This window comes from Wickerhamomyces ciferrii, contig 00180 (assembly GCF_000313485.1).
Source record: "Wickerhamomyces ciferrii WGS project CAIF00000000 data, strain NRRL Y-1031 F-60-10, contig 00180, whole genome shotgun sequence".
NCBI lineage: Eukaryota > Fungi > Ascomycota > Saccharomycetes > Phaffomycetales > Wickerhamomycetaceae > Hansenula > Hansenula ciferrii.
Genome location: NW_011887560.1, coordinates 116,138 through 130,276, shown reverse-complemented (window position 1 = coordinate 130,276; position 14,139 = coordinate 116,138). Strand labels below are relative to the sequence as shown.

The 14,139-nt window shown below is 28.9% G+C and overlaps 6 protein-coding genes across 6 annotated transcripts; 2 read left to right on the top strand and 4 right to left on the bottom strand.

The window, feature by feature from the left end:
* Nucleotides 1–3,557: 3,557 nt before the first annotated feature.
* Nucleotides 3,558–4,772, top strand: BN7_4736 (glycosyltransferase family 15 protein; the record flags this gene model as incomplete). The annotated part of the gene is made up of 1 exon (XM_011274735.1): nucleotides 3,558–4,772. One exon carries the CDS (start codon nucleotides 3,558–3,560, stop codon nucleotides 4,770–4,772), a length of 1,215 nt encoding a protein of 404 aa, XP_011273037.1.
* Nucleotides 4,773–6,230: 1,458 nt separating this feature from the next.
* FTH1 (Fth1p) lies at nucleotides 6,231–7,469 on the bottom strand (the record flags this gene model as incomplete). Its single annotated transcript, XM_011274734.1, has 1 exon — nucleotides 6,231–7,469. The coding sequence occupies one exon, from the start codon at nucleotides 7,467–7,469 to the stop codon at nucleotides 6,231–6,233; it is 1,239 nt and encodes a 412-aa protein (XP_011273036.1).
* A 284-nt stretch (nucleotides 7,470–7,753) lies between these two features.
* On the bottom strand, nucleotides 7,754–8,983 carry MFM1 (Mfm1p; the record flags this gene model as incomplete). The annotated part of the gene is made up of 1 exon (XM_011274733.1): nucleotides 7,754–8,983. One exon carries the CDS (start codon nucleotides 8,981–8,983, stop codon nucleotides 7,754–7,756), a length of 1,230 nt encoding a protein of 409 aa, XP_011273035.1.
* Nucleotides 8,984–9,373: 390 nt separating this feature from the next.
* Nucleotides 9,374–10,981, top strand: BN7_4733 (uncharacterized protein; the record flags this gene model as incomplete). Its single annotated transcript, XM_011274732.1, has 1 exon — nucleotides 9,374–10,981. One exon carries the CDS (start codon nucleotides 9,374–9,376, stop codon nucleotides 10,979–10,981), a length of 1,608 nt encoding a protein of 535 aa, XP_011273034.1.
* A 174-nt stretch (nucleotides 10,982–11,155) lies between these two features.
* On the bottom strand, nucleotides 11,156–12,064 carry SUI2 (translation initiation factor eIF2 subunit alpha; the record flags this gene model as incomplete). Its single annotated transcript, XM_011274731.1, has 1 exon — nucleotides 11,156–12,064. One exon carries the CDS (start codon nucleotides 12,062–12,064, stop codon nucleotides 11,156–11,158), a length of 909 nt encoding a protein of 302 aa, XP_011273033.1.
* A 407-nt stretch (nucleotides 12,065–12,471) lies between these two features.
* On the bottom strand, nucleotides 12,472–14,090 carry BN7_4731 (Helicase domino; the record flags this gene model as incomplete). Its single annotated transcript, XM_011274730.1, has 2 exons — nucleotides 12,472–13,586; nucleotides 13,964–14,090. 2 exons carry the CDS (start codon nucleotides 14,088–14,090, stop codon nucleotides 12,472–12,474), a joined length of 1,242 nt encoding a protein of 413 aa, XP_011273032.1.
* Between the last annotated feature and the right edge of the window lie 49 nt (nucleotides 14,091–14,139).

Here is a 14,139-nt window from a genome sequence, read left to right as displayed (position 1 = left end):
TATATATCTCCATCAAATAGATAGTATGATTATCGATGACTGATAGTTCCTTATACGAAAGTTTAGTAATTCTACGTGCAGTCACTTATTTGTTTGAAGATAAAACAAATCACAAATCCCTTCAAAGAAAGTATGGGGTAATTGTGATTGATTAACCCGGGGATTGGATCACGACAGGGAAAGGATCCCGATTTTCGAGCTAGCTGCTAACTTCTAACTTCTAACTTCAAACTTCCAGCTTTCATTTGTCAACTAGCCTATTAAAGTTTACGTTAGGAGCTTTATAATATCGGCAAAATAAGTAGCGTGTTTCTTTAAACTTTAAATTTCTCCATAATGGTTATACTTTTACAGCTTAGCGCCTATTTTAAAGTTCAATTAACCTTTTTAAAGAAGGCTATCTTAATATCCTTGTAGAAAATAATTAGGCAGAATAGGCAGGTATTCAAGTAAATTTAAGCTACCGGAGAATTGATAAAGTTTCATTGGAAGTTCTTGTGAACGCGTAAATTGAAAATTATTATTTAGTAACTTCTAAGTAAGGTACTCTTGATCATGTATCTAGGCATTACATTGGCTAACTAATAGGCACTTGGTACCAGGTAGTCTTGACTCTTAACTCTTGAGTACTCTTGAATATGAGCCTAGAGGGCTTAGTATGCTTAATAGAGTTTTCAAGCATGGCATAGGCATAGCATTAACATACGAAACAATTGGTTTTGTCTAGAAAAAGCTGAAGCGGCGCTCCCCAGTTAGTTCCAAGAATCAAGAATTCTTCGCAGGGCTGCCTAGCTTTTCCGTCTACAAAACAATTAATTGAACCTTCTTTTGCCAATTAACATCGACTCCGATGAAATGCTCTCTTAATTGGTTGTTGTATACATAATTCAACAATCACTACCAGCCTAATTCGGGCCTTTTTAAAGTCAACAAATACTGTAGGTGTTTATGTACTTACATATTTCTGCCCCGGATACTTACATTTCAAACCTTCTTCAAAAATATTACAGCTTGGTGGCAAAAAAAAAGGATTCCACCGATCACCGATTCATACAAATCTGTGGAACGTACATTTCTGGGTAGTACCATGGTACTTTCAATTTGTTTTTGTTTACTATTTTTAATACAGTCATGTTTTAAATTAAGCTGTCGTGCTGCTAATGTTTAGCTGCTTAAACCTTCTAGATTCTATTAAGATATGGGTTTATCAACTAAAAGGTCAAAACTTATGAATCGATTTTGTGGGGTGTATGACTCTAAATTAACAACTCTAGGCCTCAATTTCAAGACTTGTAATCTTCAAAATTTCTCTTTACTTTATCAAATTACAAAATCTTCAGGAACCACTGACCAGGAGGAAAATAGAGGCCCGTTTAGTGCTAAATTTACTTTGAAATGAGACTGATATTCACTGTTAATCATACAAAGTTGTATTCCGAGGGTATTTATTAATTTGTAGATTTTTGATACGCGCTCGCTAAACATAAAAATTGATATTTTGTGATTTGTCAAAAGCATGAAGCATGAACTTGAGCTACCTAGGTACCTACTACTACCTACCCATATCAAACAGAGCAGCCATTATTGAAGGCACAACGTATTCTCAAAGTCTGTGGGGAATTTATATAAATGTTATCTTCAACTAGTGAAAGCTCAAGAGTCAAGACCCAACATAAGCAATATGTAAGTGATATATGAATGATGTTAATCAAAGATGTTCAAATTGAAATGCCAACCAAGTTCAACCAAAGCCTATAGAAAAACAAAGAAAAATTAACGTTGATTTATAATTTACGCGTAATAAAATTTAAGTATATACTATGATTGAATATATACGTATCAACTTCTAACAATTACTAGTTGATTAAATGAAATCTGGAGAAGGCTAAGGCTGAATCTTGAGTCCAAAATGAGAGCAATCAAGAAATTGACATTAATTATAATGACGTCAAAATAGAGTACCTAGTATATACAGACTACCTATAAGCTATAGATCATTAAGCATACGTTTGAAGCTTCTAGTAAACGTCCTTCAAAGCTCAGAACTTAACCAACTCTAGTTTTGCACTACCAAATGTAATCTTTGTAATTTTATATACTGGAACTGCTGCTTATAAGTTTGAGACTCGAAATTCAAATATTCAAAGTTTAGACCCAACTTGAAAATTTAGCCCCAAAATTCAAATCAGGTACGGCAAAAGAAATGAAAGTTAAAACTTAACACAGAAAGCTGGCAGATTTTAGACTATAATTTCGCGGGTTTTGAAAATGTGATATTTTTTTAGACTAGATACATTCAAAAGCTGTAAAATTTTCTGAAGATGAAAAGACCTGAAAGCTCACACGCTCACACGTCAAAAACTATAGACAACTTCAAAAGATTGTGTCTTGATTATATCTGAAAAGTAGACAGATATCATGCGATTAATTAAACTGAAAAGTTTTAAATAAGAATAATGCCTGGATTCGACTGATGTTCATTTCTTTTACTATTGCTACTTTCTTTTGAAAATTTTTATTCAGAAGAAAAAAAACCGATTAAACTCAAAAGTTTAAAATACAGTATTACGACATTCCAACATTAACTAAAATTCATCCAGCTTTGAGTCTAAGATTTGTTGATCAATAGTCTTTGAATTTGTAATGTATTTTATTTGGTCTTGACTTTTGACTCAATTTATAACTCTTTAGTATTGTAATTACTTCGACATTTAATTAATTGACCGTGATTCTACAAATCTAACGTAAACTCTTCGAAAAAAACTAGATCGAACTTTTTCTTAAATTTCTATTATATTTATCAACTCTCGAATGTCAAGAGCTTCAGGTGGATTGTTGGTTTCTGGATTTTATCATGCTGAGTGGACCCTGGGAACTGATCATTCTCTCAAAATATGCAAAGAATAATTTAAAGCAGGGTCAATTACGATATTTTTTTTGTCATGAAGAGCTTATACCAAAAACAGCTGCCTCATTATAATCCAAATAGTCACATATGTACTAAACAGGTATCATTGAATTTCTTTCTTTGGTGATTATAATAGATGATCTTCAAGATAGTTTTTGCTTTTTCCACTATGTTATTGTGTCAATTTGCTGGTTTGTTTATATATATTATCAGCTAATTAACTAATTTGGGAAAAAGGTCTCGCTTATCGTGAAATCATCAACAATAGAAAACGGTGAAGTGCTCCAAATTTAGAACACAACTTGAACTATGAAATGGAAATTGATTAAAATTTCCAGAGTGTCATAAAAGTAAAAGACAGCAGTTCAGTTACCAATAATAGGCTCACAAACTTCCTGAAGATGCCTACTTCTTAAACTCTTTGGCGTCTAGCCCAGCTTATTAAAGTCGCGATCGCGATCGCGTTTTCCATTATAAACAGGGATTAAAAAAAGACACGTCCAGTTTAAAAATACTACAATTTATTGGAAAAACTTCGTTGTTGATCAAAATTTGTTACATCGTCTGATTCATTTAATCTAGCAGAAAGAAACATTTCTCATCCTGTCAAGTCATCAACACCTTTAGGAAGTGAGAAGTTGTATCTATCATGGCTCGTTCAGATGCTCGTTTGATTAGGTTTGCTGCCGTAGCTGCTGCTGTCCTTTTAACCATATTCATCTTATCAAAAGGTTCAACGACTACTTATGTCCCATCAACATCAAATAATAACAATCAACAAAGTTCAAATGCTGCTCCAGTTGATCCTGCTTTAGCTGCTGCTCAAAAGGAAAAACAAGAAAAATCTGAAGAAAAAACTAAAGCTAAAACTCCTGCTGTGGGTTCTGGTGGTAAAGTTGCAGCTACATTTGTTTCATTAGCTAGAAATCAAGATTTATGGTCTTTAATCGGTTCAATTAGATCAGTTGAAGATCGTTTCAACAGACAATTCAAACATGATTGGGTTTTCTTAAATGATGAACCGTTTACTGAAGAATTTAAAAGAGTTACTAGTGCTTTAGTTTCAGGTAATACTAAATATGGTTTGATTCCAAAAGAACATTGGTCATTCCCAGAATGGATTGATTTAGAAAAAGCTGCTGCTACAAGAGAAGAAATGAAGAAAAACAAGATCATTTATGGTGATTCTATTTCTTATAGACATATGTGTCGTTATGAATCTGGTTTCTTTTATAGACATGAATTATTACAAGATTATGAATATTACTGGAGAGTTGAACCTGATGTTAAAATTTATTGTGATATTGATTATGATATTTTCCAATGGATGAAAGATAACAACAAACAATATGGTTTTACTATTTCTTTACATGAATATGCTGCTACTATCGAAACTTTATGGCAAGAAACTAGAACTTTCATCAAAGAACATCCAGAATATTTACCAGCTGATAACATGATGGATTTCGTTTCTGATGATGGTGGTTTCTCTTATAACTTGTGTCATTTCTGGTCCAATTTTGAAATTGGTAATTTGAACTTCTGGAGAGGTAAAGCTTATTCAGACTATTTCGAACATTTAGATAAAGCAGGTGGGTTCTTTTATGAAAGATGGGGTGATGCTCCAGTTCATTCCATCGCTGCTGCTTTATTCTTACCAAGAGACCAAGTCCACTATTTCCCAGATGTTGGTTATTATCATGTTCCTTTCCATAACTGTCCTATTGATGATAAATTTAGATTGGAACATAAATGTATGTGTAATCCAAAAGATGATTTCACTTTCAGAGGTTATTCATGTGGTCAAAAATTCCATACTGTTAACAAATTGGAAAAGCCTTCCAACTGGCAAGATTATTCATAGATTTTTTTCCCAAATGTTTTTTACATTTGAAGAAAATTTATGATGTAATTTATTGTATATCTTTTTCTTAAATTAACAATTAGTTCAATTCGATTATTAAATATTTTTAAACAATACAAGTTCGAACATTGAAAAAGTTCTAGTTGGGTGATTGTAGTTATATTTCATTAAAATTACGATAGCTTGACAATGTAATTCGGCTTTATCAGCCACATACCTCATACGTCCCCCAACTTATAATATATATCGAGAATTTATACATCTTTAAATGCTTTGATACACGAGCCTTCAACTGTATATCAATTTAATTCTAGAAAACTAGATTAATGTAGGTGTTAATATGATCTATATTGTGATTTATGTACAGGCGCATGACAATATTAATTATCAAAGATCGATCAGCTTATGCTATATAATAATTTAATTATTCAATTGGGCTAATATCATTATAATATTATATATATATAATATATAATATTTAAATAATATAATATAATATATTTATATTTTTTATAACCAACAATTTTTTAATTTTACTTTAAAATTTAATATTTTAAATAAAAACGGAATTCCGAACAGCAAAAAACAAGACATTAAGACGTAAAAAACAAATAATTATACTCCTAAAATTTCAAATATTCATCTAATATATTCAAAACATCAAAATTCAGTCAGCGGCTTTAAGTTTTTTTTAAGCCAATTTTTCGATTTTAAAATTACAGATCCTAGTAAACACCAATTTTATAAGTCAACAAGCAAAGCTTTTATGGCCAAGTTGGTAAGGCGCTACACTAGTAATGTAGCGATCCTCAGTTCGACTCTGAGTGAAAGCAAGCTTTTCTTTTTTGCCAAATTTCCGGGCGATTTTCCTTTTTATTTCAATGATTTTTGCTTCAAAATGCCAGATAAACATAGAATATCATCTTTCTAGTATAAATTCTTTATAGTTTGTTTTTTGTTGAAGATTATTTTGATGTATTTTTTTGGTTTTTATTAATGAACATTGTTATAAATAGTATAAGTAGTACCCAAAGTCACTAAAAGGATTAATAAATTAAAGCCGACCCGACATTATCTTTAAACAATCTTTGATAAATCTTTTCAGTTGTTGTTCATCCATAATGGCATAAGTCTTCTTTAATTTCTTCGACTTCATACTTGAATCAGAGAGTTTTAAAGGATACTTCCAAGTATTTATATATAAAATTTGGTCTCCTTGTTTTCCTAATCAGTATAGCAATTGAAACTTTAATTTTAAAAGATTGGTTAGACTTCCAAATATAGTAAGTTTGACAATATAAGGATTAATCTAGAATTTGGATTATATATGGTACCTACATTTGTGTCATTTGTGTTATATGGTATAAATATTCATTAAAATTTGTGAGAATTTAAAAAGTGATTCACAAAATATTGATGTCAATGGAGTCAATGATACAATGTTATATGTAATAACCATTATTGATTATTTGATAATAAATGACTTGAAATATAAGTATTTTTATTTGAAATTTTTTGACGATCTTTTAAGAAATTATATTTTTTCAATAATCTTTTTTTCTGAAATTTAATTGGTACCCATGGGAAATAACCATTTGTTTCTTCAAATTGTAAATTTTTTAATGTGAAAATTATAATACTCCAATAAACAATATAACTTATTACTGAACCATAAGTTGCACTATTTGTCCAACCAAAGATTGCAGTGAAAAGCATCCATAATCCATCCATTTCACCATTACAACAATTAACATGCCATACTGAATTTGTTACATCATATGAACCAGGACCAGAACCAACTTCTGACATATCTTGACCATGACATAAATTGATATATCTTTGTAATTCAAATTGCCATATACCTTTTGAGAAAAGACCAGCTGCAATTAAATAAAGTAAACATGTTGTTGAAATTAAAAAAACTTTTAATGAAAAAGATTCAGTTCTTTTATATAAAGAAACACCAACAATTGCACTTACTGCAATACCTAAGATTGATGATAATGGTAATGTACTTAATGGTTGACCAACACCAACACCTCCAATAAAGACAAAAGCTTCTAAAGATTCTCTTAAACATGTAATGAATGGTAAAATAAATAACGCATATTTTTCAGCATATATCTTGAATTTTGATCTTTTGTCACTTGCAATTTGTTCAGGAGTTTTATTTATTAATATATTTGCTAATTTAACTCTAAATTTTTCTTTTAATTTTGATAATCTTAGGAAGAATAAACCCATAATTGAAATAACAACAGATGCAAGTAAACTTAAAGAACCTTCATAATAATGTTCACTTAAAGACCATAAATCAGTACCAATTAAATAGAAAACAGTAATGAAGATACCACCAATGATTAATGATACGAATAATCCTAATAAACTACCAGACCAAATCTGTAGTCTAAATTGTTTATATAATTTTTCACCAGTCTCTGTAAGTCCTTCAACATTATCATCTGGGTATCTAGTAGTAGCACCTGCACCTGCACCATCTTGTTGATCTAGAAGTAAATCCACTTCTTCGTTATTCAATTCATCAGAGCTAGATGCAACACTATCTCTTGAATGATGTAAAATCAATGATTGTTTCAAGAATGCTAATAAGATTGAGACAATAATGATAATTTCCAAAGATTCTCTAAGGATGATGAAGAAGATCTCAAAGGAGAAAATGTCTTCAAAGTCCACCATATTAAACAGCTAGTAATTATACCTTTTTCAATCTGATTGTTTACCAATGGACCCTGTTTTTATTTGCTCAGATTGTGGATTCTCAACTGCTTTAATAAAGAAACCGTTCTTGATTGAAAAGATAAAACACCCTTTATTCTTGGGGGCTTACATAAGAGCGGCCGAGCGTATATACACTTTTACCAGATCAGGCCATAAATGCGCTAAAATACTAATATTTTACAAAGCTTTTCAATTTTAAAGTCATAAACGTCGTTCAATTTTATTCTATTTAAATAGGATTCTTAAAATAACTGATCTTTAATCTTCTGCCTATAATGGTCTCCAATTGTGATTTTTTGTAATTTATTTAGATTCTTAAGACTATATGCAAATAATATCACAATGGAAACCATGGAAATTCCCACAATTAATCCAAATCCATAATCATCTTCTTCTATGAAATTTTCTAAATTCATACCATATGCAGCTGCGACAAATAATCCAGCACCCATACTTAATAATCCAATAGAAAATCGAAGTCCTAATAACATAAGTTGATTTCTATTAGAATCTAAAATAATATTTATAATTTCCTCAGTTGTTCGAACATTTGATATTGTACTATTTATTGTTTGAACAATTTCATCACAATGCATATAATAAGATTCTAATAACATTTCCACTTCAGCATGATCATCAACATTTCTTGGTGTACCTTTTAATTTTTCAGTTAAATACATACCAGCAAGATCATCATCATTATCTAAAATTTCATCAATAACATCTCTTACTAATGTAGCTCTTTGTGAAAATGTTGAAATTTTTTTATTTTGAATTAATAAATATCGAAGTTTTTCTCTTGTAATATCATCTTCTAATTCATTTAATATTCCCTTTGTTACAGTAGTTTGAACTTTCATTTCTGCATCAAGATTTGTCATTGCAGATACCATAACAGCTTCTAAAGCTCTAATTTCATAAGGTAATCCAACATTCTTAGCTTTTAATTTATTTTCCAAATCATTAATGAATTGAGTTTGAGCATGTGAATTTCTTGAACCTAAATCATCAAATATAATAACTGTATCTGCTTTAATTAAAGCTCTAATATGTAATAATGTAATAACAATAGAATCTTTTCTAACAGATATTGATGGTGCAATCTCAGTATTATATCCAATTTTTTCAATTTTCCTCAAATCTCTTGGAAATAATCCATGGTTTGATATTAAATCAGCTCTTTTAACATCTGTTGATAATGCTTCTAATTTACCTTCAGCATCAAACACCGTACATCTTAAAACAGTGGCTTCTGTTGGATTTAAATGATTTCTATGAACTAAATTCTTTTCTAGCAGTACTGAAGTGTATTCATAACTTTTCAAACTATTTTTACTTTGATCAACTTTGAAATGATTTGTATTACCAAAATATCTTTTAATTGTGGGTATTAATATTGGATTATTTGTTATTTTTTGTGGTTTCAAGCAATTTGAAAGCAAAGAACGAGCATTTGACACTAATAAGCTCATGATTATACCTTTTTAAACCCACAATACCTATTATCAACCACTTTTGTCTCTTTAAAATGTGTCAAAACTTGTAAAACTTCATAAAACTTTACTGATTAATTGAAAAAAAGCAGTTTATCCCGTCCCGGAATTCAAAATAAGTCCCAGTTTTCCCAATTCCGACCACGTATAATTAAAAAGATCTCAAATTTCGCTCAAAACAGAAAATTTGTTAACTCAAAATTCAACTCAGATTTAAAAATGAGAAGTAAAATTATATGATGGAGTGAATTAATGAGTGGAAAATGATTCTGGTGCTTAAATACTGGGAATTCCCAGTTTTCCTCTGTTCATTTCATATCTTGATACCATCATAGATCAGCAGACAAAAAGAATAAAGCTATACTCATCATGCCTTCAATATTTGCATTAAATGATCCCAATAAAAACTTCTTCACACATATTGGTGAAGAAAATCTCAAATTCATAAGCTCTCAACTCAATCAAAAGGATAAGCTAAACTTGGCCAAGTGCAGTACTTTAATTTATAGGCAAATTATTCCTAAACTTTATGAAAGTATCATAATTGTTATTAGTTATAATGGTAAGAATATATCACAACAAACTAAAGTTCCATTTGTTTATTCTAATGATGTTTCAATAATTTCAAGCAGATTAGCATTAAAGAAATTTTTCAAAACTGTTAATAAAAACATTTTGGATTATAATAAACGTATAAAATTTTCACTTTTAATTAAATTATTTCATGTTTATTTTTCCATGGTTCCCAAGAATCATAAATTTATTGATTTAAATTCAAATGATACTTTCATTTCATTAGAAAATTTTGAAGATACATTTATTGATTGTTATGAATATTCTCATGAATCAAATAGGAAATTAAATTCAATTCCAAATATAATTGTTATAAATTTATTAAAATTAACTTCAAATTTATCATTTTGTCAAGATATTTCTTATCCTTCTTCAATTTATACAAAATTATATCATAATACTCAATGTTATGATTTTATCAAAAGGAAAAAAGTTGTTCGTGGTATTGATTCAAATATAAGTACTTATTATAGACAATGGCGTGAAGGTGAATTTTTACTTGATTTGAAAAAAATTGGATCTGGATTAAAATTTACATTTTTACATTTAACCACATTAAGATTATCATTTGCTGATCCATTTAATGCTAAAAAAATATTGGAATTATGTAATTCAGATATACTTAGAACTTTAACTTTAGATCATTTAAATTGTGCATATACATGTCGTGATAGTGTTTGTTCAAGTTCAAGAAATTTAAATAATGAACAAATGAATAGGAAATTTGAATTATATGAACAATTTTTCCATAGTTCCAAGATTACAAAAATTTTTAAAAATTTAAAAAATTTACAAATTATTACACATAATGGTTATAATAGAATTTTATTTAGACAATTTTTATATTGTATTTTTAAACATGTTGTTAGATATAAAGTTGGTGAATTTGGACCTGGGAAATTAAAATTAAAATCATTCCAGATTAGAGAATCTACAACTGATTTTAGTATTGTTAATCAAGTTGAAAATACATTTTCATCAAATCCATATGTTAAAAGAATGGCATTTGATAATCATCATTCAAGTACATTAACCATATTAACTGATCTTTTAAAAATTTCTCAAAGCAATGTATCAATTTTTGATATTTTAGATTTTAATTATTTACAAAATTTTACAATATTTGCAAGATGTTTACCAAATATGATGTATCGGAAAAGATATGAATATGAAATTGTTAATAAATTCAAAAGAAAAATGATGAAACAAACTTCTAAATTGAAAAATAATATTTGTATTCGTATAAAAGTTGATTGTTATGATAAAGGTTTAATGATTCCAAGAGATGTTGTTTATGATGATGTTGATACTGATGATGAAGAAGTTAGACTATCATCTGAAGTAAATGATAGTAATGGCATAAAGATGAAACAGATTATTCAATCTGTGGTGACTCGTAATTAATCAATGATATATATATTTACATGTTCATATTTAATTAAATAAAATCATAAAATTTTGACACAATATACAAATAAACAAAATATATAAATTTTGTTTTAAATAAAGAAAATTATTAATAATAGTAATGCAATGTTTTTATTTCTCTTCTCCTATCTAGAAAATACCCATTAAAATCTATTCGTCTTCTTCTTCAGAATCTTCATCAGATTCTTGAGCTTCTAATTCTTTACGTTCTAATAAAGCTTGTAATTCAGCATCTTCAGTAGCAGTAACAGCTTTTGGAGCCATTGTAACAGTTGCAGTACCACCAGAAGCTGTAATTTTTTCTTCAATAACTTCTAAGGCTTTAGTTAAGATATCAATACCTTGTTGTTTTTCTAAAGCTTGAGTTGTAACAACATACAGAGGAGCAGCAACTAATTTAACTTTAACTTGTAAATGTTCAGTTGATAAATCTTCAGCAGCTCTTAAAGCATTTTTAATAGCATCAATACCTTCGTAACTAAAACATGAAACTTCAATATCAGAACGGATTTTAATAGCTTGTGGAGTTAAACGACGTGAAATATAAGATCTTAATTCTTGTAAAACATCAGGATTTGGAATTTCAACATCATCGAAAACAGTTTCATCAGTAATTGAAATTTTAAAAGCATCATAAGCATGACCATATTTTCGACTTAATGGCCAACCAATAGTTTGATACAGAGATTCTAATGGGATACCGAATTTTTCAGCACAGTGACGTAAAATTGAATGAGCAGCTTTTGATTTAGTATATCTTTCTTCACATTTTATAACATCTTCAGCAGAAACACGACGTTTTGATAAATCAATATAACCTTTTTCTTTATCAACACGTAAAACAACAACAACTTCATTTTTACCAACACGGATTAATTTTTGAATAGATCTAATACGTCTTCTTGACAATTCACTAAGTAAAACCATACCTTCAATATTATCATATTCTAATAATTTAACATAAGCACCCATTTCAGCAATTTGTTGAACATTGACCATGACAACATCGTCAATTTCAGGGTATTTGTTTTCGTAGAATCTGCAGCTTGAAGTACTCATCTTGTAAAACTATATTGATCCAAATGTTAGTATTAATTTATTCTTCAAGACTTTTCTTATTAAAATGAATCATTTAACAGAAAGGGTAATTACCACAAAACCATCAAAACTCAAAGCGTATGAAACACCCCCATTTTTGATCTCATATGTAACATAATTCTCCCAACAAGAACATACCTTCGTCTATAAGTATCTATGATCAACTCTAAAGATAAAAGATTCTAAACTATCTAAATTCAATTTCTATTATACCATTATGCTATTTTTTTTCATTCATTTGGCCATCAACGAAAAAAAAATTCAAGCGCGAAAAAAATTATTATCAAATAAATTATGTAATCAATTTCGCGAAGTAGTTAAGGGACACAGAGGTATACATAAATTTCAATTTATTTATCATTTTATTTCTAATTTCTATCTTTATATTGTTGTAATAGATGGAGAGATTTGTTCAATTGACCTATAGCAGTATCAACATCTTCATAATTAATAGCTGAGATTGCAAATTTAGCATTTTTCGAGGCATTATTTAAAAGTTCACCATCTTGTAAGAATTGTTCAATATCTTCTTTTTCCAATTGTTTATGTATTGGTTTGGAATCTGATAAAGATTGTTCTTCATCTTCAATATCTTCTTCACGTTTTTCAAGCTCCTCCTCTTCCTCTTCCTTTTCATCCTCATTCTCTATTTGATCATTTGGAATAGATGTTGGTAATTCTGGGAATTTAATCTCCTTTTCATCATCTTCATCAGGTTCATTAAGTGCAAATTTTAAAACTTTTTCAATATCTTCATTTGAAATAGGTTTATTATCAATATTATCACCATGGAAAGGATTTATTTGAGGATTTTCACCTTTTTTAATTGATGTTATTATTCTTTTGGAATTTTTTTTACAATATTGAATTCTTTCATTAATTTCATCATCTGTAATTCTATTGAGATCTGTATTAATTATTTTATTAATTATTTCATCTTCTTTAGATACTTGGTCTTGATAATCAATTGGGGATAAATGTTTTATACTTTGAGATATATGATCTTCTATATTGGTATCATCTGTTACTGATTGTACTAGTTTGGCTAAGCTTCCTGTAAGGTCATCGTCTTGTTCATCAGGTTTTTGTTTCTCGTCAAGCTGGCTTGATTCATTAGAGTTCTCTGCTGGTTTATCTTCACTAGACTTATCTTCTTTGGTTTCTTCCTTTTGGGACTCACTTTCATTAGATTCCACTCTTTCAACTTGACTTTCATTACTTTGATCTTCTTTAATTTCATCAGTTTTATCAGTTTCTGAAACATTTTTTTTGAAATCAGTTGGAACATTTAGTAAATTAAGCTCTTTTGTCTCATCAATATCTTTAATATCATCATTTTTGGGGACTTTAGGTAAATTTAATTCAACTTCTTCTTCTTCTTCTGGTTGACTTTTAATTGATATATTTGAACCAATGATTTCTTCAAATGGGAACAAACCTCTAACAATTTCATAAATAACTGCACAATCTAATAAATCTGTTACTGTTTTCCTATCATTATGGTTAGACACTATTTTCTTAATGAATATATAAGTTCAAACTCACCCAGATGCTTGACCAGTTTCTATTAAAGTTGTAACATTTTCAAAAGGTTCATTAATAAAATTCAAGATATATTCTCTTGAAATTTGATGAGATTGTAAAATTTCTTTGAAATCTTGATTTTTTTCAAGTTTTAAACGTTCATTTTCTAATATATTTATTAAATGAGTTGTTATATCTTTTTCATCTTGGACTAATGGTTCACCAGTGATTGAATTTTTGGAAGTAACTAAGTCTATAAGTATCTGAACAGTGAATAACCCAGCTATATCATCCCAGTTAGTATTAATTACAAAGGGTATACAATGATAAACATACCAAAATACGAGATTAATGGATCTTTTGAATGATATTCTTTAAACCTAAGGAAAGATGCATTTGCTTGTTTGAAATATGAAGGTAATTTATCCAATGACTTGATTATTTTCAAAGATTTGACACTCATTTGTTGATATAATGAATGAAGAATATGGTGAACCACTATTTGAATTAAT